The sequence below is a fragment of the Fusarium tjaetaba genome, assembly GCF_013396195.1.
Source record: "Fusarium tjaetaba strain NRRL 66243 chromosome Unknown NRRL66243_c0000306, whole genome shotgun sequence".
NCBI classification, from domain to species: domain Eukaryota; kingdom Fungi; phylum Ascomycota; class Sordariomycetes; order Hypocreales; family Nectriaceae; genus Fusarium; species Fusarium tjaetaba.
This window is the reverse complement of record NW_023501502.1, coordinates 33132-60638: the sequence shown is the minus strand read 5'-3', so window position 1 is coordinate 60638 and position 27507 is coordinate 33132. Positions and strand designations below refer to the sequence as shown.

The following is a 27507-nucleotide window of genomic DNA, read 5'->3' as shown; positions in this document are numbered from 1 at the left end:
TAGCGCTGAGCGAACCTCACTTGGCTTTTGATGACATGTTTGATATCAGAACGCGAAGATAGACCAAGCAGCGCCTGTAGGACAATGCTGGAATAGTCGCGCTTAAACTAAATGTTCCTTGTAGACTGGAACTCGTCACAAAGGCACACTGCTTTCCTGGGCTTGAGAATGCAGAGAGCCGACTGAACCACCTTGCTGGGAAGCAGAGCGCACTACAGACATAGTGTTCAAGCCGCTTACACAACTTCACGCAATCCCTCGTCTTGCTGCCGATCGTACCACGCCTCTTGGGGACACACCAAGTTGCAAAGCCCGATATAGACAGAAGGGGTTGTACGCGAGGAATGCCAACGGCTAGAAAAGATGTTCGGTTGTAGCACCACTCAGAGCTGTCATTTGTTTCGACTATGCAAATGCGCAGAAGAGGATTCACATGGATGTGAGAATTGGCAAGCTGAATAGCCAAGGTTACATTCGCCATACTATATGCACTCAAACGTTGTTCAGCTCTGCAAAGCGATGGCAAAGATGAATATCCAGACCGAGTCGGGACTTTCCTACCTGCAGTTCCTTGTGCAGGGGTGGTACGTGGATCGTAGAAGTATCATGTAAGTCGTTCGTCGTCAAATGGTTCAGTCTGATTTGGAAACTTCTTGACTCGGCGACTTGGATGGTCACGACTTGCTTGGTGTGAACAACCTCAATGGCAAACTAGCCAACAATGCTGCAGGATCGCAAATTCTCTCCGCAGGCTTTGTTCGCAACTGTCGATTTGATGTGATGTGATAATGTGGTTGCACAGCTAATAAATGAGCTTATTATGCCGTCCGCCACCAGCGGATGTGACAAAGACAACGTCGCACAAGCTGGACACTCAATCTGCCATTTGATCTTTGTGTGCCATGGTGAGAGACAAGAGGTAGTGAATATGTGGACTTCAACTGGACCAATGTGAATTGAGAAAGCCCTTGTATGATGAGCAGAGAAGCAGGCGCCAAAAAGGCAGACTGCAGGTAGGTAGACATTGGCCTACCTGCCTTAGTACCTTATGGATACTTTTGAGCAATCACGGAGAAGGTGGTCGTGAAGTGGCAAGCTGGAAGCTAGAAATGGAAAGCATAATCTGTTTTAGGATAACGTCCTTCCCTCGCAAGCCCGAGTAGGGTACGGCGTAGAAGGTAAGTCTTTCGGGGTATAGCTGCCTCATCTCACCTCCCAACTCTTCGGGACTGCATGAAAGAAGGCCCAGGCCAATGACAGAGATGCGTTGACTGGGCATGATTGGCTGGGGACTGACGGCTCCAACACCTACAGCACGCTGAAGCGCTGGGCCGGTCCTCGTACAGGGGCTTAGGTACGATCTACTTGCCTCTTCACGACACCTGCCGGCCCAATCTAAGACTTCTGGACTTCTCGGGCCCGGAGCTTATTCGACTACGCCGACTCAATTCGCTTAATTCACAGCTCAACTCATGCATGAATGGCCTCACGGAGCGAATGCGTGTTATCGCCGACAATTGGCATTTTTGAGGAAGCCAGGCTGAACACCAGGCATCTGGACCTAAGCATCACTTATGCATCAGAGAGAGATAGTCCTGATCTGGCTGTATATCAGCCCTTATTCTGGCAAAGATTATCTTTTGTTTAGACCTCTGGGCAATGCTAGTACGATACGAGATTATGCGTCTCACAGAGTCAATCACCACCCAACATGGATGAGCAACGGTGGAAGGGCAATGCCAACGACAACGAAAACACCAACAGTTGGCCGAATGAGACAAGGTCAAGGCACAGAAACTGGAGCGCCGCCGCCCTGGGACCCGGCCCTACCAACTTGCATCAACCCCTCGAGCTAAGTGCGAGATCTAGCGTTGACTCCACTGTGGCAGCTCTTGCATCTTCTTTAGGCGTAGGTTCAAAACAGCTATTCCCTTTCAGAGTCAAGACAGGCGAACGCAGGACCCGCTGACCCAATCCCGCCAGAACGGTGACTTCGAGCCCTCCGAGGGAGGCTTCGGAGGGATAACAGAGCTGTGGATCAACGAGCGTGGACAAGGCGCCGCCACGACGGCAGCACAGGCCGGCGCGGAGCGCTCCCTCCTTTGCGGTGCCCACTGTAGCATGTAGGTGAGGTGCCCTCAAGGACCCCCGGCGCACGCCTAAAACAAAACTCTCGCGTAGCCTTGTCGTTGGGAAGGGTGGACAGGGGTCGAATGCAGGGATGAGGTCGGTGGACGAGCCTCCAGCTCTTGGCCCGCAGCCCGGAACCTGAGCCCAAAGTTGCTCTAGGTACCTGGCCAGAGCACAGTAACCTAGGATTTGGTGCTTGTTCTTCGCGTGTGCCCGGGGCCCCTGCTGCTCTGCCCATGACAAGACATCTCGACGCGATGTGATCTCCTCCCCCGGCCATGTTAGGATCCAGGGGTCTGATTGCTTCTTTTCGACCCCAGCTCCCTCGGGTGAGAACCCACACGCCATCTTGCAGACTGTTAACTATGATGGGCCAAAATGACTGCCGGTGTTTTTAAGGGCTCCTCAGGCTGTGTACAACATGAAGAGGTCGTTCCCTTCTTTTACCCTCGCACACCCCTTCAAATCTCCATCATTGCTTTCCCTTCCGACTAAGAACCTCCTTCGTCTACTTCATCCTTAAGAGGGCAGTTTGACTGACCTTTGTCTCACCATTGCGGTACCCTTCTCGCTTGCCTGGATTGCCTTGCTTTAACAACGGTTCTTCAAAAGACGACTTGTTCCGCTACCTGACGCAACTTCATCAACTACGACCTCCTCACTCTCTTTTCTTCTATTTGATATTGCCTAGCCAGTCTGACCAAGTCACTCTTTACTTGTAATCGACAAGATATCGATCTGCCATTCGTTCATACGTTTAAGATTTCAAGTTTTACAGAACCTGGCCCTGACTTACACGCGGGCCTTAATTCTTCATTCCAATCATTACCACCAACGCCCGTTACATTCCTGAATAAAAGCCAGTGATGGAGAACATGGGTTCATACCACCACCAACCCCAGTGGTCTGGCTGGGGCTACCAGAGCGCTGCCCACCAGTACCCCAGATACTCTCAACAGCTACCAAGTTATGCGGCTTACCTCCCTGAATCAATGGAGCTTTACAATGCTCATCAGGGGCATCTCCTATATCATCACCAAATGTCTAGAACAACTGAGACAAAACCTCGACTCTCTAAAGAGGAAGTCGAGATCCTCGAGGCCGAGTTTCAGAAGAATCACAAGCCCAACAGCACTACCAAGAAGGCACTGGCTGAGTCTATGAGAGTAGACAATGCCCGTATCAATGTCGGTGTTGAATCTTGAGAAACTTGTACCGAAATTACTAACAAACTCGCAGAACTGGTTCCAAAACCGACGAGCACGGGAGAAGAAGGAGAAGAACATCCGCGAATACGCGGCGAAACAGCGAATGGACAAAGATACAACCTCCAATGACTCCGGTGTCCATTCAGACGACGACCATCTCTCTGATCGGGTTGTTTCCAGCGCTCCATTCCCAGCCCCTCGCCCTCTCGAAACCCGGTCGACAGACGTATCAAGTCCTGAGCATGAAAGCGAGAATGATGCTAGCCACTCCGATTTTGGTATCGGCTCATCCCCAGATCTATCTTCTCAACCTACACCAGAGCCTGTATCCGTATCTCTCAACACATCCCTGCCCTCTTACAGTCAATATCCTCAGCTGATTGTGCCAAACGAGGATGATGAACCTACGCCTTCATTACCCCAGCAGTGCTTCCCTCGCCTGTCCACATCCCCTATTCAGCAGCAATATGTTTACTCCGGCAACAACCTTGCTGTGGATCAGCCCTCTATGGGTCTGAAGCCCTCCCCTTCAATGGATATTGCATCTCGTCGAAACAGGCGTCCACCTCAACTTGCCATCAACGCCTCCCGCAGTTACTCAGCAAGCGGTCCTAGAACCGGATTCGACATGGGAAGAAGGGCAGATGTTGGCCACTCAATGCGTCGTGTCGCTTCCGCGACTGGCGTCGGCCGTATCAGCAAACCCTGTGGTGGCCCACGAAGCCCCTATTTTGAGAGAAACCCCGAGGCTCTCATGCAGCTTAACCGCTCCCCTAGCTTCCAGACTGCTGCAACAATCGCACCGCCCACTCCCAATACGCCGGTCGTAGCAAACCCGCAGGGCTTATGCGAGGCCACTCCGGCTAGCTCAGTAGCATACGAAGAGAAGTACCCAATGGATCTTGCCATTCACGACCCAACTCTGCGTACCCCACCGACTACACCAGGTGTCATGGATCAACTGTACAGCAACGAATCTGTGTATCAGGTCGCCGTGGCGGATGAACCTCTGGTGACACCAGGGCTGGCGCCATATCCCAATGAATTCGAGGTTCCAGGTACCTCAAGCCAAGTACCTAACTATGTTTCCCAGGGGTGCTCTAGCCAGCCCCAGACCCCTTCTTATGGTGCCCCAATGGGGCCTTCCTACTTTGGCTTCGCTGGTGGCAATGCTGAGTACAACTGGTCCGACGACGCCTCATTATCAGCACATTCATCACCTGGACAGAGCCAGCAGAGCGTCAATTTTATGAACATGACGCCCTCCAGCTTCACATACTCGGACAAGTAAATGTCCTAACATGACCCAGAAACGGGTCGTGGCACACTGCTACCAGCACCAACGGCCTCTTACAATTTGTACACAACAGCGATTTCTTTTCTATTTCATCAAGGGCATTGTACAGTATAGACACAATGCCTCCACAGCAGCACAAAATTGACAATTGTCAAAGCTAGCAACCACTGTTTGTTTCTCTTTTGTTTCTGTCTTTTCGGTATTTTATGAATGAATACAACGGCATCATACCCTAATGTAATGGGAGGACGGCACTGGCCGGCGCTCAGGCATGTACACAGGGAGCGAAGTTTATCATCATCACGGAGGATCAGGTACCACGGAATTGGCGCGAGATCTTAGCCGGGAGAATACCATTCATGGAAGGTACCACATTGGAACGCCGCTATACCATGACCGCTGGAAAAGGTGGGAGCACATGGAGAAGCACTTAGGAAAAGGCAGAAATATACTTGAATCTACAATTCAATGAAAGTCATCTCTACGTCGCATAGTCGAATTTGTTAAAAATGAGATGGTGTGTTGCAGACTCGATAGTTATGGAGTGACAAGACCTCCATGAGGTGGAGACAGTCCTGCGATGACGGGCTACAGGTTACAGGTATGAGGATGTTGATCAAAGCTGAACTTGAAGTAGCGAGTATAAATCTCGTTTACGGAGAGCCTTGAAACAGAGAAAGCTCAGCGCACACCCCTGGCGATGGTATGCTGTTTTAGACCCCCGAGGTCGTGAACCTAAAAGCATTGTGGTGGTGTCCCACATTCCTGTCCCGAAAAGCGGTGGTTCCCCAAAGCAGTAACAGATCGAGTTCTAGTTGGATGACACTATCCAGAAACCTTGTTCTTGACTCAAACGAACAATGAAGATGCCTTTGGCGTTTGTGGTCACATTAGCCCAAACCCGAGAACCGGGTCTCAGCCCGGACGGGCCAGTCCGAAGAGAAACCCCGGGCCGCCGAAATCTGGACTTATGACGGAAGAGCCCAACCAATCAGATGGCGTTTCCTAAGATCTGAATTAAATTCTTGTGCCCATGATGGCCCCGCACTCTACGGTACGTACAGTGCAGCCATGTCTGTTCCGAGGGAAAGGATTGGCGCGGGGGATCGACACTGCAAGTGCTGAGTTTGTGCAACGGGATCGATCAGGTACTGTACATACATAGTAGGTAGCAGACAGCCAATCGAGTAAGGTACCTAGGTAGGTAAGTTAGTAAGTATGAGGTGGTACAAATATGGGGCACGTATCTCGCATTGAAACCACTTCTTCTATCTGATAGCCTCAACATGTGCCTTGTACTACTCGCAACATTCTCAAGTTTAAAAGAGGAAGAAACTTGCCGCGAATCCTCGACGTACTAGTCAGCCACTTGACACAAGGCACGTATAGTAGGTTATTAAAAGTAGTTGGTCAGCCCATAACACGAAAGATAAACGGCGCAGTTGGAGTGGCTATCAAACGTCTGCTCGCTTGCAAGAATATAGTTTGGAGGCGTGCCGGTTATTGAGGAAAGTCAAAAAGGATCTCCGTTGCATCGAATGCAGCCCAACTGGGCTAACGTAAGGGACAACGACCTTGAGAAATGTTTGCCTCCTGTTCCTTGCAGTAATGCGTGGGGTGATCAATGGCCAACCATGTTCGAGAACGAAGAGCCGTGGCTATAGAGTATTGGCTAAGTAAGTTCCAAAGAGTCGAACGTGGCTCTGTAGACACTAGAAAATGGCAAAGCTGACGTCTACAAGCCTGGCAAGCCTGAATAAGCAAATGTCTCTTGAACTGATGATTGCTCAGAGCTGAATAAGTGGCTGTTTGTTGTTGTCCCGTACGCTATCATGTAAGAGCACTGGCATTCATCCTGTAGACGTCAGCTTCCGTCAAGTCACGGACGAGACACTTCGTATACAAGATAACTTCTACTTGCATACGAGCTGATAGTGTAGTAACGGAAGATCATCGATGAGCCCTTATAGCTGAGGCATCTACAGCGGCAAGGACGTGTCCAGAAGTGAGCTGAATTGTCAAGAAGGATTGGTGTCGTAAATGGGTGTGTCTTGTTTCATCCCCAGAGAGAAAGACTTATTCGAAAGTTTATGATTTCAGACTAAGCGTACTACCTACTGGGTATCTTCAACTCAAGGTACTTGGCTGTTAATATCCATATCTGCCTGCAGCATAAGTTGAATACTACGTATCAAACCGATCGCAAAGTGATGAGTACCTTAATGTCCGTGATCTGGGTGTGGTTTCCATCCTTCAAATCGGTAACAATTTATGGCGTGACGACACATTTTAAATACATTCCAAGACACGACTTTGCACCTGCGGCGATTATATCCAATGGAGAGAAGATAACGAATGACTTGGATGCCATAATAACCACTATTCATGGATAAGAACAGCAAGTTGAGGTATCTATAGTAAATGGACCGTTCACTATGAGAATGAGTGGTGAGGCGCTGTCAGTTCTGTAGCGTGAATGTTCAGCGGTTTTCAGGTAGCCCATATCCACTAAAATCGAGACGCGACGCGACGGGTCCCACCTATCAAATACGTCACATCCAGTCCAATACATCTAAGTTAAGGTAGGTATCTGTAGCTCCCGTGCACGCACCCCATTAAAACCACTTTAGCACATAAAATGCATGCTACTTGAGCACTTGATATCATAACAACAACAGTTTTTTGCAGCCCTGCAGCTATATCCTAAATTCAATTCTTTTTGTAATTGTATTCGAATATTCTCAGATGGATTCCGCCGCATGATCCTTCTTCCGTTTCAATGTCCTCTTTCGCCGTTGCTGGCATCGACGCGACGCGTCCAGCGCGGTCAAGGATTTTGACACCAAGCTCTGAAGGGAGCTCAAATCACAAAGATGAGCTGCGTTTTCCCGACGGACACAGGAGGAAGAGGGCCGACTCAGTAGCCATGGAGCATCTTTTGAAGCCCTCGATTGCTGTCAAGGTTTGCAAATACGATTCCGGCGCTGTTGAATGCTTCAGCTAATTCGTGATCATTATGTAGCCCCATCCTCCGAAACTCAATGTCCAGCCTCGCATTCTCTATCCATTGATGGTCCTTCCCCGCGAACGTCTGCCTCTCTCTTGCATCGATTTTCACGCTACCAATGTTGATCTTGCTTCTTATCGATTCTTCGAGTCTCATATCAAGATCCTCGACTTGGAGAGTCGAATGGGCTCTGGCCCCGTGGTACTTCTAGCCAGAAAGGAAGCAAGTCGTGCCGTATACGCTCTCGAGCGACAACCCAACGGAGTATATATTGTATGCAGGCTAGGACCCTGGGTAGACTTGGAGGCTCTGGCAGACAACGCATCTGCTGTCTGTCGAGAACGCTTACGCCCAACTGCTAGAACCGAGTCTCAAAGCCAATACGGGCCCTCCGTAATCACCACCCCACACATTCATAAGGAGGAAAAGATCAAACAAGCGGCCATCGAAGCTATTCAAACCCTGGTCCGCAAAAGGCCTAGGTCGCAGTCTGTTTCAACATTGGCCGAGTCTGTGAAAATAGAAGCTGCCCCCGAAGCTGCTACGACTGCAGAGTCTAAACTTCCATCGCCAACCTTGAGACCAGAAGAACTGGCACAAACCCTAAGCGAGCAGCAGGCTCAGGCGTCACGTCCAACAACTGCAATTTCAACATCTGGCATCATCGAGGGGCCTTCCCAGCAGCCGACTACAGAAAGTTTATTCGAAACCTTAAGAACCCAGTACTTTGAGATGCTATACAAGTCCATGGTGAGACCTTTGACCTTGGCTTTCGTTGCCATAGCTAATCAATACAGGGATCGCTCGCCTATTTTGCCAAAGGGCCTCTCTCTCGTGCTCGTTCTGCTTTCCATCTCGACCTTGAAGCTAATCTAGATATTGAGGATCTTATCGAATTCTTGAAAGGACTCGTGCTGACCACTGTCCAAATCGACAAAAAATACCGTGAGACTGTTCCAGCTCTCATAGCCCAGATGAAAACGGCGGTGGATAGTTCTGACGAGGGCCCGAAGAGAAAGCGCCGAGCCAAGAAGATGAAGATCGGAAAGGATGGACTCTATCCACATGAAGAAACTCATATCAGAAAGTGGTGGGCCACCAACAAGCCTGAACTGAAAGAGGACGAGACCAACGTTTCCACTCAACAAATTCGATCACTTACCTCTATGCTTCGCACGAGAGAAACCCAGCTCCAGATAATAATCATATTGGAGATCCTGGCATTGACTCCCCTGAAACCCGCAGACGGTGCGGAAGATAGCCAGCTCCCCCTACTGCCTGGTGCTGCTGAATCTCAGGGTGACACGGTGGTTCCGTCGGCCAAGAAGCGGAGCAAACATAATCTTCCTGTTCTTGTAGATGTCCACGCTGATCGATTGACTATTTGGCAATCTACTGCTTCCGACGAGCAGCTGCTTTTAGAAGACTCCCAAATCACCCAAGCACCGGATGGTCAATCTCAGCAGAAGGCGTCATCGGAGCCTCTGAAAGACTTTTGCGTGGACATCATTGTGCCATTGTAAGCCTCATGTTTCACTGTCATCATCTCCCGATAACGACTGACTAGCTTCGATAGCTTCTCCCATAGGCTCCCAGAGCTATGTGATTCGATCAACCGTAAACTGGGAGGACCGGTCATTGTGAAACCTACAAGGCCAAAGGTTCTGAAACGACCATCAAGCAAGCGTTCGCCTAAGCCAGGAGCAGTTGCCAAACGCTCTTTATCAGGTCAGCCTACAAGAACGTTGCAAAGAGCTCTTTCGACAGAGCAGCAGTCGCGACGAAGTGTTTCCAGAGGCCCCAGCAACATGATTGCCCTCATGCGCTCTGCAACATCCACTTCTCTGCCAGGAATCAAGCGAGAAGCTAGCGATCCATCCCTGGCTAAGTCGGTCCTAAACGCTGAGCCCGATCTAATGAATAGGAAGAGTGGGCCATTATCTCGGAGCAGCAGTGTTACCAACCTGCAAGACGCAAAATCTAACAAAAAGGCTCAAGTTGAAGCAGAGCTAAAAGAGGCTATTTCTTCTTTGAGGAAGCCTAACCGCGAAGTTGTCGGTAAGGCACTGGCTGAAGCGGCTGAGCGGCGAGCAACAGTGGGCTCTTCGGCCAAGAGTATGTATTTAAATGGCAAACCTTGCGAACATTTCCGGCTAACATTTATTTCCAGAAGTGAGAAAGCCAGGCAGAAGCTCTCTAGGCGGATCCGTTGTGAAGGCAACGCCAGCAAACACACGTTTCAGAGATGTATTTGCAAAACCACATGTGGCAGATACCCCCATTATGAGCACTGAAGATGTCATTCCTCCTTCAAGCCTTCCCTCCATTGTTCCCTCTACTGGTTTCCGAGGAGCACAGCGGGATGGCTTAGGTCAGAGTCCGACTCCTGACATTGAAAGGATCGGCAGTACGCCTACAAAGGCTGGATCAAGTTTCATTCGTCGGCCTAGGATCGATGAAGACGTTTTGCCATTCCCGCCGTCTTCGCCGTCTCTAGAACGACGAACTATATCTGCTGCCGACCTGTTCAACCCGAGTGGAGTCACGAATCGAAAAAGAAAGGTCAGTTTCACTTTTTCTCGTGATGACGAGCTTTTGGCAACGCCCGTGAAGGGTATGAAAACAAAAAACTTAGATTTGGAACATCAGGCGGCCGAGTCCATGCCTGCTAAGTCGGTGTCAATATATGAGAAACTCGGATGGGATGACGACCTAGATGACCTGTTATGAGTTACTTATCAGAACATATAGTGGTGTTTTTATGAGGGACATGCATCATTGCAGCAGGAGTTTCAGCATCGCTAGAAGGCGTTGGGAATATAACAAATATTGTATCGGCAATGATATTAGAGATACGACACATGATACAGGCAATATTATAGCTCAACATGAACACATTTGGCTTGAATGAAACGACCTTTATGCCGCTGCTGGCTCTACCAACATGGTTGGTAAATCTCTGATATCAACATGCTCCTGCGACCCTAGATCAACAACTCGCATAGCCTCGAGGCCCACGACGCCTTCTTGTAGCGCGAGAAATTGAAGCTCGACTACGTGACAAGCTCCTGGGGCAAGAGGACCGACCCGGGTATCAGCGCTTAAGCAAACAACATCAGTTGACTCGACGGATGAGTTCTTCTGTAAGGCGTGGAGTACATTTTCGTCGGTGACCGCATCGGCAACGTCTTTTTCACCAGTTCGTCGCCCACCCACTGATGGAGGCCGTGTCATACGGACTTCGCCTCGCCGGCGTTTGGGAATAGCAACAAGGGCAAGTTTGCGAGGAGGCGTAGAATTTTTTTCTGTGGCACGGTTCACAATAGAGACGGTCCAAGAAAAGACCTGGCCTGGGTAGACAGGTTCGGAGGGACCAGTGAAGGTCATTGTTATGCCAAGTTCTGTAATGGAGGCGTCTGTGTTGGATGTGGCAGCCTCGAGAGTGGGCAGGGCGTCTGGACGAATGATAGATGGCGATACCAGGGGATTTACTGCTTGGCCTGTGATAGAAAGTTGCGATGGTCTATGGGCGCGGACAATGCCAGTTCCAGCAGTTGCCGATCCATAGCCAGGGTTGACTGGAAGAGTAAAGTCGAGCTGCGTTGACCATGACATGTTCATACTGGGCGTGCAGCGGCCCGGTATAACCTGAGCGGTAGCAGAAATTTTAATGTCCAGTTCGCGCATGGGGTTTTTGACTGTAACGTCGTGCTGACGAGGAGCAATGCGGTAGAGGAACGTAATATGATCGTGAGACACGCAGGTAAGAGGCAGCTGCATGCCCGCGTCATTGTTGAGGTTTTCGACAGTAGCGTCGAGAATTGAAAGCTCGATTTGATCTAATGATACCTCGCATTCGAAATGAGAGGTAAAGTCAACTTCGAGCAGTGCGATCACGGTTGAGCTGGTCGGTGCTGTAGTCGGTCTTGAAAACCGGATTCTCGTGTGGACGACAGGAAAGATCTTGTGCTGGACCTGAGGCAGAGCTCTTATGTGCTTCGTGACATCTTGTGACCGCGTAACGGGCGTAACCCTTGATACTCGCAGCGCAGAAAGCCGAGGCTTCACTCCGCCGAGTGCAGCATCGCTTCCGAAAGACTCGAGTAGGTTAAAACCAGAGGGCACACCGCTCTGAAGGTAACCACTCCCCTTTCCAATTAGGTCAGTTGAAACCTCAGGTTTCATGCTCGCGGATGCTGTGAAGATGATGGCTGGTGCCGAGATTCGCGTACGAGGTCGACTCAAAAAGACGGGCAGCTTCCATACAGCGAAAACACTTTGGTTTCTGTTGGCATCATCACCGCTTTCTTCACTATCGTCACTGTCCTCTTCTTCTTCTTCTTCTTCATCCTCTTCCTCATCACCCCCGTCGACGATAATGAAAGGGTCATCAATATCTGGGACTGTACCTGAGAAGATGGTATCTGCTGAAGAGTTCTCCTTGCCATGGGATTTGCTGTTGACGATCTGGGCTTCGACTGATATCACTAGTCGATTGAGGTGAGTGCGGAGTGAAGCTTCATCTTTCCAGGGACTTCTGAGGAGTAAAAGAACATTTACCGTCTCGTCTGAGGATTATTAGCAACACAGTGACGAGAAAGAATGCGTGTTGCTTACCGAAGAATAACGTATCCCTGCGTTTGATTGAATCAAGTATTGACTTCCCAGGCTCAACATTCTTAAAAGCTGCTTCCAAATCTAAATCCGTATTCTCCGGTATAAGATACGACAAGTGTGACTGCTCAGCAAACTCAGTCGTAGGGTCGGTAATAAATAGGCTTCTTTTGAGCTGAGTGAGAGATTCAGGCTCATGTTGAGTCGCCTCCGTGGGTATAGACTCCCTGTCGGTGGTATTACCGGAGTCTGACATCTCAGTCAAAGAATCAAACCGAGCTTGTTATGAAGAAGACTGGAATCTGAGTACAAGGGGATCTTCCAAGTCGCGCGCTTGAAGGATCTCGTCCTTTTAACTACCTTATCATTGATTTGTTAGAATACCCGTGTAAGTCGGAATGCAGCTCATGCCCCTTAGCGACGTGGTCCCTCCCGTGTGATAGAGGTCAATCAATGCCTTAGGTAATCACGCACTTGGCTGAGTGTCCCGTCGCGACGGGCAATGGTCTGTGCGCAAAAAGTTAGTGCTGCTGAAATCGACCTTTAACTTAACTAACCAACTGCCTCCCATGTTGGCTGGCTGATTCTTTCTCACCACATCGCCATCATTTCATCACGACCTGGAATCCCGTCACTATTCTGAAGCGAGCAATTTGTGTCGCGTAAAAAAGCTGCGCCAGGTGACAGTAATTTCAAGATGAACGGCTTCGGCTCTCTCTATGGCCAGCCTGCTACGGCTTGGCAGGAGCATCATACGCCTGATGGAAGAGCCTACTATTACAACCCGACTACCAAAGCCACGCAATGGACGAAGCCCGAGGAAATGATGAGCTCAGCTGAGGTCGGTGTCCAGTGCCCGTCATTGGTGTGTACATTATTGCTAACAAGCCACAGCGCGCTCTCGCGAACCAGCCATGGAAGGAATACACTGCGGAGGGAGGCCGAAAGTATTGGTACAATACTGAGACGAAACAGAGCTCCTGGGAGATGCCCGATATTTACAAGGCCGCCCTCGGCACAACAAGCAAGCCCGCGACCCCTGCTTCTGCAACCCCCTACACGCCTCCCGCCAGCGCAGGCGGCTACAACCAAGCACCATACGACCAATATCGCGATCAACGCGACCCTTATCCCGAGTCTCGTCAGATCACGTATGGAAACGACCCCAAAGTCCAAGCTTTTGTACCTGCGACGAACGACCCCGAATACGCCACCACTGAAGAGGCTGAAGTTGCCTTTGCCAAGCTTCTTCGACGAAGCGGAGTCCAGCCGGACTGGACTTGGGAACAAACTATTCGAGCAACTGCGCGAGACCCGCAGTTTCGCGCCATCAAGGATCCTAAGGATCGCAAGGCTGCTTTCGATAAGTATTGTCAGGATGTTGTTGTCCAGGACAAGGAACGCGCCAAGGAAAGATTGGCTAAACTCCGCGCTGACTTCGAGACTATGCTGAAAAGGCACCCTGAGATCACCCATTACACCCGTTGGAAGACCGCACGTCCGATTATCGAAGGCGAGACCATCTTCCGCTCTACCAACAATGAGAGTGAGCGTCGGCAGCTCTTTGAAGAGTACATCATCAGCTTGAAAAAGGCACACGCTGAGCAGCAGACGACTCTTCGAAAGACCGCTATGGATGGTCTCATCGATTTGCTTCCCAAGCTTAACTTGGAGCCGTACACTCGATGGGCTGATGCTCAAGGTATCATTTCATCTACCCCGCCTTTCCAGAATGACGAAAAGTACCAGGCTCTTACCAAGTTTGACATTTTGACTGCTTTCCAAAACCATATGAAGGCCCTTGAGCGCAGGTTCAACGACACAAAGCAGGAGGAGAAGAACCGAAAGTTCCGAAAAGAGCGCAAGGCTCGTGATGCTTTCAAGTCTCTCCTTACTGAACTTCGCCGCAATGGAAAAATCAATGCCGGAACCAAATGGAGTCAGTTCGTTCCTCTCATCGAGAACGACAATCGTTATACCGACGCCGTAGGCCAAAGTGGCTCGACCCCCCAAGAGCTTTTCTGGGATGTTATCGAAGAGGAGGAACGTGGGCTGCGTGGACCGAGGAACGATGTCTTGGATGTTCTCGAAGTAAGTTATTGCTCCTGATGAAGCTTTCGTAATTGGTTAATAACAATTTGCAGGACAAGCGGTTTGATCTTACGCCTACGAGCGATTTTGAAGAGTTCCTCTCCATCATGAAGGATGATCGACGGACTGCTAACATTGAACCTGATATTCTCAAGCTCATCTTCGATCGAGTAAGTTGACCTAACTGATGTTGAGCTGTGTCTTGGGCCTGACAACTTACCAGCTTCGCGAAAAACGCTCGTCCAAGCGAGGAGACGATGATCGACAGTCGGAACGCCAACAACGCAGAGCTATTGACGAGTTACGTGCTTACATGAAGCGCATGGAGCCCCCTATCGCCTTGAGTGATACATATGACAAGGTACGATCTCGACTTTTGAAATCAGACGAGTTCCAGGCCGTTGCATCTGAAGATGCACGACGCAATGCATTTGACAAGCACATTCGCCGGCTGCGGGAGAAGGAAGATGAAGCAGATCGAAACTACAGGCGACGTGACCGTATGTCTAGCGAAAGAGACATGCATCGCCGTGAGCGGGAACGATCTAGAGGTGAGCGATCTCATCGTAGTGGTGGACGTGGTTCTCGACGAAGTCGCAGTCCGGAGCCTGATGCCTACGAAGCGGACCGACGCAAGGCTATCGCTGAGCGGGAGCGTAATCACCGTAAATCCACCATGGCCGAGGGTCTTCTGGGTGCAGATAGAAGCCGTCTGTCACCACCACCTCGTCGGGAGCGAGAAAGAGATCGTGATCGCGAGCGGGAAAGAGATTATGATCGTCCTTCTCGCTCACGCCGTGATGATGACAGCTACTACGACCGCGAAAGAAGAGATCGAGAAGATGAACGCGAGAGACTATATCGCCGTCGCACCGACCGGGGATCACATGACGAACTTAACTATGGGGATGAACGTCCATCCGGCTCTCGACGTCGTCGTCCAGACGATGAAGACGAATACACTCGTCGTGATTCGCGCGATGCTAAGGTACGAATATAAAACCACCCTCGACTGCACTGAAGAAGGCATAGCTGATAACTTGAACCAGAGAACTAAGAGGGAACGGTCTCGAGAGCGTACACCGCCTCGAGCTGAAGAACGTCCTCGTAAGAAATCCCCTCCACCTGCAACCAAGGATGTTCACTCCGGCAGCGAAGAGGGCGAGATTGAGGAAGATTAGAAACTGGAACCGTATGTCGAAAGATATGGTTAAAGCATTTGGCTGCGCTCTTTCTCAGTATGTACTGGCATTGTCAAATACCCTGACAAGGTCCGTCCGGCGAGATGACACATGAGTACAGGCTTGCGGCCCCTTGTCGCCACGGCCACCCAGTACCACAACGGTGGAGACATGGCGAGTACGTTGCTTTCGAGAAGCAGTCTTCTGACCAGTATGTGTCTTTCCCGCTTCTTATATTAGTTTAGGTTGATTGCTTGTGAATTTGTTGAGATAGTAGTCAACCCTACACATGGGGCGTGTGCAAGGTTTAGAAATAGTAAGGATTATTGACCTCGATTTAATGTTTTAATTCAATGCTTTTACTATACGATCCAATGTCTGTGTAATTGAAACTATTTCAAGACTAACCAACGGCCGTTCGAATAATATCAATTGTTTCCCGCGAGGTGGGAAACCGTAGACGGCAGAGGTCCTAATACATCAGTTGTCCCTCAATCTACGAAGCAAGCCATTTGCCGTTGACAGAGAAGTTCTCGAGAATTCCAAATACCTCGAATACCCGCCAAGACAGAAAGCCAGATAAGAACAAAGACTTCGTAGGACCAGACAAGAGGAGACACTCTGCCATCGCCGTCGTTATTCCTCTGGGTCGTCATCCTCGCTGACGCTGCGGTCATCATCTATTCCCAAGACTCGCTGCTTTTGCCCATTCCCATTTTGAACGCCCCAAACGCCGTGAGATGCACCATCGAGAGAAGGGAAATCCTCATTGTGGACGCCTTTAGCTCTTGTCAGGGGTCTCCTCCAAGAAGAACTGCAAAAACATGTTAGTGAATAATCATCTTGTGCAACTACAGCGTTTGAACATACGAAGTTGCCACTCATCTTCTGCTCTTGGTCGAGCTGGGATCCGCTCTTGTTGATACGGGGGCGATAGTTGGTGGGATCACGACGGAAAGTGACGTCGAGGTTCTTCAAGAAGGTGTTACAGCCGGTAAGGAGAGATTCTGGCTTGTTGGCATGAGCGTCGATACCAGGCTGTCCGTCGAAGACAATGACACGGTCAGCAAGGTACGTGGCCATGATAAAATCGTGCTCAACGATGAAAGCAGTCTTCTTGGAATGCATGATGAAACGCTTGATGACTCGTGAGGCAATAATACGCTGCTCAGAGTCGAGATAGGCCGACGGCTCATCGATCAGATAAATGTCCGCAGGGATACCCAGGGCAAGGACGATGGCAACACGCTGCAATTCACCTCCAGAAAGGTTCTTGACTTCTTGATCGATGAAATCGTCGAGCTTGAGAGGCTTAACGACGTCAGTCTGAAACTGGGGGGACAGGAAAGACTGCTTAATTTTCTTGAAGAAAAGTTGGCGGACAGTGCCATCGAATTTGGGGGTGATAGTCTGAGGCTTCATGCTGATTCGCATCTCGGGGACGCTTTTCTGACTATCAGGCTTGAGGGCGCCAGCTAAGAGGCGGCAGAATGTGGTCTTTCCGGTACCGTTCTCGCCCATCATGACGATGATCTCGGAATCAGTGAAGTCACCAGCCTCGATGTTGAGCTTGAAGCTGCCAAGAGTCTTCTCCATCTTAGGATAGGTAAAGGCACGAGATTTGTCAATAGCGAAATCATCGGTAGTCTCCGCAATACGGAAGGTCAGAGACTCATCTCGGAATCGCAAGTTCTCAGTCGGGATGTGACCGTCAAGGAAGATGTTGATACCCTCACGAACGGAGTGCGGGAGGGTGACGACACCATAAACGGCGGGCTTTCCGTACAGAACGCAGATATAGTCGGAGAGGTAATCCAAAACAGACAGATCGTGCTCGACAACGATGATATAGCCGTTGTCCCGGAGGAGGGAACGGATGATTGAAGCAGCACTCAGACGCTGCTTGACATCAAGGTATGAACTTGGCTCATCGAACATGTACACGTCGGCCGCCTGTACCGCGACTAGGCCAATAGCGAAACGTTGAAGCTCACCACCAGAAAGGTGGTTGATATCTCGGTCCATGATGTGGTTCAGCTCGAGGACATTGGCAACCTGCTCCATGTTTCCAAGCGAAGCACGACTCTCAATGAGGAATCGGACAGTCTTGTTGGGGCCCCTGACAGCCCTGGGGATCTGGTCGACGTACTGGGGCTTGACAACTGCCTTGAGGTCATCTTCGAGAAGCTTGGTGAAGTAGTCTGGTTGTAAGTCAGTAACAACTCGGCTCCTCGCAGGGTTGAGGCAGCTACATACTCTGGAGCTCGGAACCACGAAAGTGCTTGATAACGTCCTCCCAATCAGGAGGGTTGTCGTGTCGGCCCAAGTTGGGCTTGAGCTTTCCGCTGAGAATCTTCAGAGCGGTACTTTTTCCAATACCGTTTGTTCCGACCAAACCGAGAACCTGTCCGGGTCGGGGCATGGGCAGACGGTGCAGCTTGAAACTGTTGGGTCCATATCGGTGGGTGACCTGGCTTTCGAGATTGGTGGGCAAGTTGATGATGGTGATGGCATCGAAAGGGCACTTCTTGGGGCAGATACCGCAACCGATGCAGAGGGACTCGGAGATGAACGCGAGCTTAGAGTCGGGCTGGACCTCAATACAGAGTTTTCCGCTGCGAACGACGGGGCAAGACTTTTTGCACTCTTGACGACATTTTCGAGGGCGACACTAAAAGGAGGGGTCAGAAAATGTTTGGCGGGGCAATGTGATGCTGATGATCATGCTAATAACGGACCTTGTCGCTGTTGACGATGGCGATACTGTTGATTTCGCGTTAGTGCCTCTTCTTCTCCTTTGTCTTTTTATTCCTCTGCATTGTTTATATGCTTTGTGCCGATCGCATAGACGTACCGGGTGAGCTTGTCCGACATTGTTATGGTAATGTAGCAGACGTCGCTTCAAAAGTGATTTTGGTGGGGTAAAATTTGTTTCGTGGGCAAGAAAAGAGAGGCGGAGGTCGACGACCAAGAGACCTCGAGCGCACAAGATACAGTGAGTCGCTGGCGCTCGCCGATGCTCTTCGTTCAGCGGTATACAGGGTGAGGAAAGAAAATCGGAGGGAGAAATCAAGGTTAAAGGAAGTTCCAAGGTCAGGCTTTGGGTTGTGCGGGTGGTAATCCAATTTTCAGGCCCTGTCATAGGTTTGGCGGGGGGGCTGTGGACCTACTAAAATAAGAGGTTCGCGGGTCGAGTAAACTGCCATGCAGGTCTAACAGTAAATGTGAAGTGTAACCTTCATGACGTTGTTGCTGCAGCCATCCATTTAACATATTGTCAACTTCAACGACTCAAGTACCTTTTTCAAGCAACTCATGGGCCTCTTGATTCAGCCTCCTATCAATGGATGTCTCACTGAGTCGCCAAATACATTAATCAAGTACTGGGCAGGTCAACAGTTTCCTGACCTCTCGATATGTCAAACAAAGGATTGTGTCCTTGAACCGTGCGAAAAATGAATACCTACATAGCCTGCAGTGCCTAGGTACAATAGGGAGGTCTCTCCAGAGTAGCAAACTTACTGATTTATTCCCCCTTCTTGAGATTTTTAACATCCGGTAATATGGCTCGCTTACCTTAGGTTCTTCAAGGTGTCAATCCATCAGATGAACAATTCAAGGCCTTAAGTTTCTTCTTAGAAACGAACCCAAACCGGACAGAGCTGACTCACTCACACTACACGCCACTCTGCTCTGCTCTGCTCTGTACCAACAAACATTCTATACATTGGATTGTATCACATCAGAGTTAAAGCCGCGGTGGCTTATAGTGGTCTATCCAGTTATCTTGTCACTTACAATACCGCCCTGTATTATAGGTTCTAAGGAACAAATTCACCATTACACATGGGCCAATCCGCTCTGTGCCACATGACAATCAGTATCGACCAAAACACGCAAACTCAGTGCGCTACTATGTATTTCCAGTAAATATATTGCGTTGAAGGCAAATCATATGGCATTGGTAATGTGATCTTGGAACCTATGTCGGCATGTGTAGATCGAAAAGCTAAATCCGTTTTGCGATTTGTCTTCAATTCATTCACATCCACCTCTTTCCTGATTTTGATATTCAGCACCGAGTTGGGAGACTAAAAGACTGAAAATCAACAGAAACACCAATTTAACTATTAGCACCTACCTAGGCTCTACCCAAGTACCTTACAGATATCTACCTTACCTGGTAGGTATAGCATTTAGTACCTAGTACTCTAGACTCAAGGCTTGGACTCAGGCAATGGTCTATTGTAACTTCCACTACAATCAATCTCAATAAGAACAATACGGTCCTTGGTTGAATCCAGGGTAGTGGCGCTAGTCTGTCACGTTCATTGGCTACTACAGAGTAGGTACTAAGGCATACACACGCAACAGAAAAAATAATAGACGTCGAGAAATAGAGCAACTTCAAACACGATCAGTCGAGGTGGACATATTGACGTTGATACTATTTCAAGAAAAACTATCAGGTAACGATACCCCAAGCTCTGCCTTGTACTTTGTTTACTTACTAACATAGTACCTACGTATCGACTACCTACCAGCATAAAATAAATACGCTTTCGCCAGTGGATTGGTAGCTGAGACGATCACGTGACATACGCTCCACCTCTCAGGTGCTCTCAGCCTCTCACCCCCCGTGCAATCAATCCAAATCTTCAGGTTCCTGCCTCTCCACCAAATTGATTCTCCCGTCCCCTACCCACGTCACCGGGCCCCCGATACCCCCAAACAGTTCCCGACAGGCAGCCTATAGTATCTAGATGTTGGCTTTCGTCTGCATGTTATACTTTAATGACTCGTGAGTTACCCTTACCCTTCCTGCCCCTTCTTCTCTCTACCGCGCTTCTGGCTTGCTGGCCTGTCGCCTATCGTCGATCCCGCTTCGGCCTCGGCCTTGCCCATCACGATATTGCTTCCTCAAGGGCCTTATGCACGCAATAATACGATGAAAGTTGATGGATTCGATGCTCCACGTTCGTCTGGACCCTCCTGTGACCCGATACGCTGCACCCGAGTCACCTGGTTCTCTCAATTGCGAGTTCGGTGTTTCCATCAAGCGACCATCGGTAACTTACACGGGATGCGACAAGTGCTTCATCTCCATCGTTTCCCCAATATTCAGACGTTCTAGAGGTCGTTTATGGGTCGCCGGAGTCGCGTCATTCCGTTAATTGCTCATGCGCCCACGTCAGACTGGAATATCAGCTAATATCGTCGCGTCCTCAGTAGGTAGCCTGTATCATCACCAACATGATGTCCACCCCTACTTTGGGGGGTCCCTCCAATGGACATTTGTCGCCGGTTGATGGAATCAGCATGTCGTTTGATACAGGAGATCATGCAACCGATAGCGACTCGCATGATGCCCCCGATCTCACACTCGATCAACCATCACCGGCATCCTCAGACGAGGCGAACAACGATTCCAATATTGTCCACGACAATACACACATGTCAGCGAGTGAACAATCAAGCGAAGACAATGCGTCTGATGATGGAGACTTCGATATGGAGGAGAGCCTCCCATCACAGAACGAAGACGCGATGGAAGACCGCGACAGCTCTACCGACTCGAATCGAGCCTCCAAGCGCAAAGCTCCTGTCGAGGAAGAAGAGTATATCAAGGCCAATCCAGAGCTCTATGGGTTGAGGAGAAGTGTACGTTGTGAAAATTTTTCACTCAGACTTCAAGTTTGCTGACAAGAAGATAGACGCGACCTCGAGAACAACGAAAAATCGTAGGTCATCGTCGCAATTCGGTACCCGGATATATTATTAACTCACGTATGCAGGTCGAATCTGATGATTCGGATTCTGAACCCCCTGTCAACCGTCGTACAGTCAAGCGGCGACGTGTTGAATCCTCCCGTCCTTGTAAGTTGGCCGTTTTCTATGTGCAATGCCTACCCTCGCCGCCTTCATGGTCTAACGCGGTCATCACAGCATCCAAGATTGGAACTCCTACGTTACGTGCCTCCACAGCCGATTCCGATTCCGATTCCGACACATATGGCGGTGCTCGCGCAAAGAGCCTGCAGAAGAAGGCTCGTATGCAACGCGAAGCACAGCCAGATCTCGCATTTGCTGAAAAGCGCTGGTCGAGTCGTCGCGCTGCACAGGTACAACAAGGTGCATACGAAGAGAGCGACGTCGACGAGGATGATGACGACGAGCTCGCCCCCATGGCGTACACCGTTGACTATATCGACGATTCACCATACATAGAAAAGGTTGTCCGGCATAGGCTCAAAGACGGACTCGAAATTTCCTATGGGTTGACTAAGAACGACTTCGAATACTTCATCAAGTGGCAAGGCAAGTCGCACTTGCATGACACTTGGGAGACGTTTCAAGACATTCGAGATTATCGGGGTTACCGTAAAGTTGAGAATTACTTTAGAAAGGTAATCGAGTACGAGGTGGACATCCGCGTCGGCGATGATATCCCCCCCGAAACGAAGGAGCAATTCTTCCTTGACCGCGAGCGAGACGAGGAAGCATTCGAGGATTACACGAAGGTCGAGCGAGTGGTCGCTGTACGAGACGGTGAAGACGATACTGAGTATCTTGTCAAGTGGAAGGGCCTCACGTACGAAGAATGCACATGGGAAGTCGCGTCAGAAATCAGCGACGCGTTCCAAGACCAGATTGACCAATATCTTGATCGAGCATCACGCTCGTGGCAGTCAGACCGGAAGGAGACGAACCTCGACACAAGATCACGGATGGTCAAGCTCGAGGAGCAACCCGATTTCATCAAAGGCGGCGAACTCCGCAACTTCCAGCTTCGGGGCCTCAACTTCCTGTGTTTGAACTGGACAAAGGGCAATAACGTGATCCTCGCTGATGAAATGGGTCTCGGAAAAACGGTACAGACCGTATCATTCCTCAGCTGGCTCCGTAATGCTCGACGTCAGGAGGGACCATCGCTTGTGGTTGCTCCTCTGAGTGTCATCCCGGCTTGGTGCGACACTTTCAATCATTGGTCCCCTGACATCAATTATGTTGTCTACCTCGGTCCTGAGGATGCTCGAAAAATCATTCGTGAGCATGAGCTGCTCGTAGATGGCAACCCAAAGAAGCCCAAGTTCAATGTCCTTGTCACTTCATACGAGTTTATTCTTCAGGACTGGCAATTCCTGCAGTCTATCAAATGGCAGACGCTCGCTGTTGATGAGGCTCATCGCCTCAAGAACCGTGAATCTCAGTTATACAACCGGCTGGTTAGCTTTGGCATTCCTTGCAAGATTCTAATAACGGGAACACCTATTCAAAATAACTTGGCCGAACTTTCTGCTTTGCTCGACTTTCTTAACCCCGGCAAAGTCGACATTGACGAAGATCTGGATTCCCTTTCTGCCAGCGATGCACAAGAGAAACTGCAACAACTTCACAAGGCCATTGCACCTTTCATTCTGCGACGAACAAAGGAAACCGTCGAGTCAGATCTCCCTCCCAAGACTGAGAAGATTATCCGCGTCGAGCTTTCAGATGTCCAGTTGGAGTACTACAAGAACATCCTGACCAGAAACTACACAGCCCTTTGCGATGCCACCAATGGACACAAGAACTCTCTCCTGAATATTATGATGGAACTGAAGAAGATCAGTAACCATCCTTACATGTTTCCTGGTGCTGAGGAGAAGGTCCTGGCCGGCAGCGTCCGCCGTGAAGATCAAATCAAGGGCTTGATTGCCAGCAGTGGAAAGATGATGCTACTCGATCAACTTCTTTCCAAGCTCAACAAAGATGGCCACCGAGTCCTGATCTTCAGTCAGATGGTCAAAATGCTTGATATTCTTGGCGACTACTGCTCTCTGCGGGGTTACAAGTTCCAGAGATTGGACGGCACTATTGCTGCTGGCCCCCGACGCATGGCCATCAACCACTTCAACGCTGACGACAGCGATGACTTTTGCTTCCTTCTCTCTACTCGTGCAGGTGGCCTTGGAATCAACCTCATGACGGCAGACACTGTCATCATTTTCGACTCTGACTGGAACCCTCAAGCTGATTTGCAAGCCATGGCTCGTGCCCATCGCATCGGCCAGAAACGGCCTGTAAACATCTACCGCCTAGTCTCCAAGGAGACTGTCGAGGAAGAGGTCCTCGAAAGGGCTCGCAACAAACTCTTACTCGAATATCTGACCATCCAGGCCGGTGTCACTGACGATGGCAAGGCAGCCTTCAAGGAGGAACTCAACAAGAAGGGTCTCAGGGTCGAAGGCCCGTCTTCGTCTGAAGATATCCAAATGGTTCTCAAGATGCGATCATCTAAGATGTTCGAACAGAGTGGCAATCAAGAACGGCTTGAACAGCTCGACATTGACTCAATTCTTGAGAACGCTGAGGTCACCAAGACCAAGGTCGACGACAAGATAAACCTAAGTAGTGGTGGTATCGACTGGGACAATTTCATGCAAATTACTGATGTAAAAGTTGATGACATCAACCTTGATTGGGATCAAATTATCCCCGCCGACAAGATCGCCGAAATCAAGGCCGAGGAAGAAAAGAAACAGCATGAGGCCTACGTTGCCAAGGTGGCGGCTGAAAGTGCTCCACGCAGAGCGGCCATCAAGAGCCGCCACAGAGAGAGCGAACGTGATGTTCGCCTCAAGAAACGACAGAAGGAGCAGCAAGACAAGGAGGAAGACGACCGAAGGCCCGTGCCTCTCGATCCTAAGCGTCCTTTGAACGACAAGGAACAACGTAGTCTAATAAAGGCCTACTTCCGTTACGGCTCAATGGATGATCGCGGGGATGAAATCATCAAGGAAGCCAAGCTGAAAGAAAGGGATCCAGACTACGTCAAGTCGGTCCTCGATGAATTTATCAAGGCAGCCAAGGAGGCGGTGGACGATAACTATGCTCAGATGGTGGAAGAAGAAAAGAGACTCGGGAAGACTCTCACGAAGAAGGACCGCAAGGCTGTTCTGATAGACTTTGGCGATCTCAAGAAGGTCAACGCTGAAACGGCCATAGAACGTCCGAAGCAGCTTCAGCTTCTCCGACAAGTCATACGCAGCCACAATGACTGGCACACGTTTCGTCTCCCTGACGCGACGAAGGCCGCTAGCTACTCTTGTGCTTGGGGTGCTAAGGAAGATGCCATGCTACTGGTCGGTATTGACAGACACGGCTTTGGCGCTTGGCCTCAGATCCGTGACGATCCCGATCTGGAGATGGTAGACAAATTCTTCCTTGAAGAACATCGCGTGGAGAAGAAGGAGGAGCGTAGCAAGGGCAATGACAAGATGAAGGCTCCTGGCGCCGTTCACCTTGTTCGTCGATCAGAGTATCTGCTTTCAGTCCTGCAAGCGAAACACTCTAATGATCGTGGTGTGCAGCGAGCAGTAGAGAATCATCACCGCAACAACAAAAAGACAATTGCCAATGGCCACCGTGGGAGTGCCACAGCGTCGCCTGCTCCGCACAATGGCAAGAAGTCTCGCGACCGCGACAGAGACCACCTTCATGGTGACCTGCACCGATCCCGAAGTCATGCGGAGGAGCGTGGAACCCCGCGACCGGATTTCAAGCGAAAACATCTGTCTCACGAAGATAGCCGCAGCCCTAAGCACCGCCGCATCGAGGAGCATCGTCGATCCAGTAAGCATGGAGAGGACAGGGAGAGGTCAGAGAAGCGGCGTCATCGGGATGATGAGGACCGACGTGATGAGCGCCGAGACGAACGACGTGATGAACGACGGGATGACAGGCGACATGATAAACATCGCCCTAGCCACAGTCATCGCGATGATCGTCGGGAAGACCGCCGAGATGACCGACGTGACGACCGACGTGATGATAGGCGACATGACCGACATCGTGAAGACCGTGACCGTGATCGTGACCGCGACCGCGAGCGAGAGCGAGAGCGAGCCCATGACTCGCATCCTCAGGATGAGCGCCGAGCCAAGGCTCTGCGAAGACTGGACGAACTTCGCCGGATTGGCGACAACAAAGATAAGAGAGCTGAGGACAACGACGCCATGATTTGGTTTCTACTCAAACCGGTCCGAGAGAACTTTGAGAGGATTCTTTCTACAACAAAGGACAACGTCAAGTCAAGCAAGGAGCGGGCGTCTATCTTTGGCGTCGAGCTGGTCGTCATTGGCACTTTTCTCGATGAGAAATTGGCAGCCACTGCTGCTGACGAAGGTCTCAAGAGCAACTTCTGGTGAGTCCTGTGATGTTATACAGCTTCTTGTGACAGATCCAACTAACACTGATGATAGGGACTTTCTGGCAGCTTTGTGGCCTGTAGATGATACAAGCAAGAGCGTCACGGGAAAGCGATTGAGCAATATGTATCGCACTCTACACTCCCGTAGCAAGGGATCCGGTTCAACCAAAACCAATGGTGCATAGTCACCGTCACCATCAGCTAAAGGAAAGCAACGGATGATTCCTAACAAGGAACAATCAGTACGAAACCAAAACAAACACACCTACCTCCCTGTTACGAGCAGATTATACCTGGTATTGTTTCATTATGACTTGAGCATCTTTTTATTCAGTTTCCGGCATAGGATCGGCGTTTGGTTGCGCATACCTCAAAATACAGGGGCTGTCAGCATGTTTGCCCTTTACTACACTTGACTGCATTTTGAGCAAGAACTACGTGTGGAAAGATCTGAGGTTCAGGTTCAGGTTCAGACCATACCCGGATAGCATGGTATAGGACTTGTCATAGGTGGAGTTGTCTCATCTTGATCGACTTGGCTGTTGCCAAGATTATACACACTTACGTTGGGGGGCCACGTCTTATGCATTTGAGCTAGGCTAGCGTTGCGCGTCTTTGTTGAACTGGATTTGTTATCTGGGGCTCGGTGTTGGTCATCTGCTCAACACACCTCAAGAATGGGAGGTGAGAAGGTGAGAAGGTGATGCGGAGGCCAACACAATGCATAGAGACCCATATTATTGTTAGATCAAGATTACTGCATGGCATGGACAGTGGATAAAAAAGAAACGAGCAACAACTGCCAGGCGATGGCTTCTGCTTGGGTTGATAGAAGCTCTAAACTATAAAGAAAGATGAACAACTCCGAGATTCGCATTAACCTGTGCCGTCTTGATATGATATTTTCATGTAATATGTATATATATCATGCTGTGGTTATATAGCACATGGTGATGCCCATTCCAGGGCTGCAACCAACCGCAATGTGTGTTATTCGTCATCAGGCTCATTGGCATGGAGGATGAAAATATGGTTGCTTCGTAGATATCTGATAGTTGCTTTCTTTGAGAAGTTCAACATTCTATGCGACTCCCTAGCCTCTAGTAGCTAGTCAGTCAGATATGTCAATGACTAACACCGAGATTGAATGTGCTCGAAGCATTGCCCTTCTTTACTACCTCGGTAGAATTGGCTGCAAGCCCCAAAGGGACAGCATTCAAGACTGGAGCCCATGTGCAAAGCAGACATCAACAGGGCACTGTCTTTGCAGGATGAGAAGTTACTCACATCAACAATGACGTTTCTTTCAAGTATCCGAGATGATACTATAAGGGTCACAGCAGTTTGTGTAGAGGAGAATAAATCTAGTGTTGTGGTGATGGTTGCAGCCAATGCAAAGGATAGTCATAACTCACCATCATATCTTAACGCTGTCACGGAAGGGTTTGATAAGATATTCAGATCACTCAGTCGGGAGACTCCAGGTAAGTCAAGGGACACAGCAGGCACCTTCTGAGCCCTCTAACGAAAATACCAGTATCTTGTGAGAAACTTCACAGTTAGATTATCCGCATTGTCATCTCTAGGTGCCGAAGCCGAATAATGAGCAGAGCGAGATTTATCAGGCGCGGCCAAAGACAAGGCTTTGATCCCGTATTAAAGAAAGTCAAGAGAGAAATGGCTCGATTCACAATGAATGACGACAAGAGGGAGTATATGAGACTGAGCCAAGTGGTTATTTCCAGATTGGATGATGTTCAAATCACGCTGACAAAAGATCCATCCAA

General features: G+C 49.7%; 7 protein-coding genes across 7 annotated transcripts; 5 read left to right on the top strand and 2 right to left on the bottom strand.

Annotated features, from left to right (window-relative positions):
* Nucleotides 1–1711: 1711 nt before the first annotated feature.
* On the top strand, nt 1712–2272 carry FTJAE_11910 (uncharacterized protein; the record flags this gene model as incomplete). Its single annotated transcript, XM_037344904.1, has 3 exons — nt 1712–1909; nt 1984–2123; nt 2182–2272. The coding sequence occupies 3 exons, from the start codon at nt 1712–1714 to the stop codon at nt 2270–2272; spliced, it is 429 nt and encodes a 142-aa protein (XP_037201060.1).
* A 733-nt stretch (nt 2273–3005) lies between these two features.
* Nucleotides 3006–4629, top strand: FTJAE_11909 (Paired box Pax-6; the record flags this gene model as incomplete). The annotated part of the gene is made up of 2 exons (XM_037344902.1): nt 3006–3317; nt 3370–4629. 2 exons carry the CDS (start codon nt 3006–3008, stop codon nt 4627–4629), a joined length of 1572 nt encoding a protein of 523 aa, XP_037201059.1.
* Nucleotides 4630–7561: 2932 nt separating this feature from the next.
* FTJAE_11908 (dna replication regulator sld3) lies at nt 7562–10372 on the top strand (the record flags this gene model as incomplete). Its single annotated transcript, XM_037344901.1, has 5 exons — nt 7562–7597; nt 7658–8392; nt 8440–9161; nt 9219–9757; nt 9813–10372. The coding sequence occupies 5 exons, from the start codon at nt 7562–7564 to the stop codon at nt 10370–10372; spliced, it is 2592 nt and encodes an 863-aa protein (XP_037201058.1).
* A 189-nt stretch (nt 10373–10561) lies between these two features.
* Nucleotides 10562–12512, bottom strand: FTJAE_11907 (TRAPP trafficking subunit trs65 domain protein; the record flags this gene model as incomplete). The annotated part of the gene is made up of 2 exons (XM_037344900.1): nt 10562–12210; nt 12260–12512. The coding sequence occupies 2 exons, from the start codon at nt 12510–12512 to the stop codon at nt 10562–10564; spliced, it is 1902 nt and encodes a 633-aa protein (XP_037201057.1).
* Nucleotides 12513–12953: 441 nt separating this feature from the next.
* On the top strand, nt 12954–15528 carry FTJAE_11906 (U1 snRNP; the record flags this gene model as incomplete). Its single annotated transcript, XM_037344899.1, has 5 exons — nt 12954–13097; nt 13151–14347; nt 14401–14517; nt 14571–15335; nt 15397–15528. The coding sequence occupies 5 exons, from the start codon at nt 12954–12956 to the stop codon at nt 15526–15528; spliced, it is 2355 nt and encodes a 784-aa protein (XP_037201056.1).
* A 781-nt stretch (nt 15529–16309) lies between these two features.
* On the bottom strand, nt 16310–18402 carry FTJAE_11905 (translation initiation factor rli1; the record flags this gene model as incomplete). The annotated part of the gene is made up of 5 exons (XM_037344898.1): nt 16310–16342; nt 16399–17729; nt 17785–18199; nt 18267–18291; nt 18383–18402. The coding sequence occupies 5 exons, from the start codon at nt 18400–18402 to the stop codon at nt 16310–16312; spliced, it is 1824 nt and encodes a 607-aa protein (XP_037201055.1).
* Nucleotides 18403–20781: 2379 nt separating this feature from the next.
* FTJAE_11904 (chromodomain protein) lies at nt 20782–25905 on the top strand (the record flags this gene model as incomplete). The annotated part of the gene is made up of 4 exons (XM_037344897.1): nt 20782–21189; nt 21243–21269; nt 21324–25714; nt 25773–25905. The coding sequence occupies 4 exons, from the start codon at nt 20782–20784 to the stop codon at nt 25903–25905; spliced, it is 4959 nt and encodes a 1652-aa protein (XP_037201054.1).
* Nucleotides 25906–27507: the final 1602 nt, after the last annotated feature.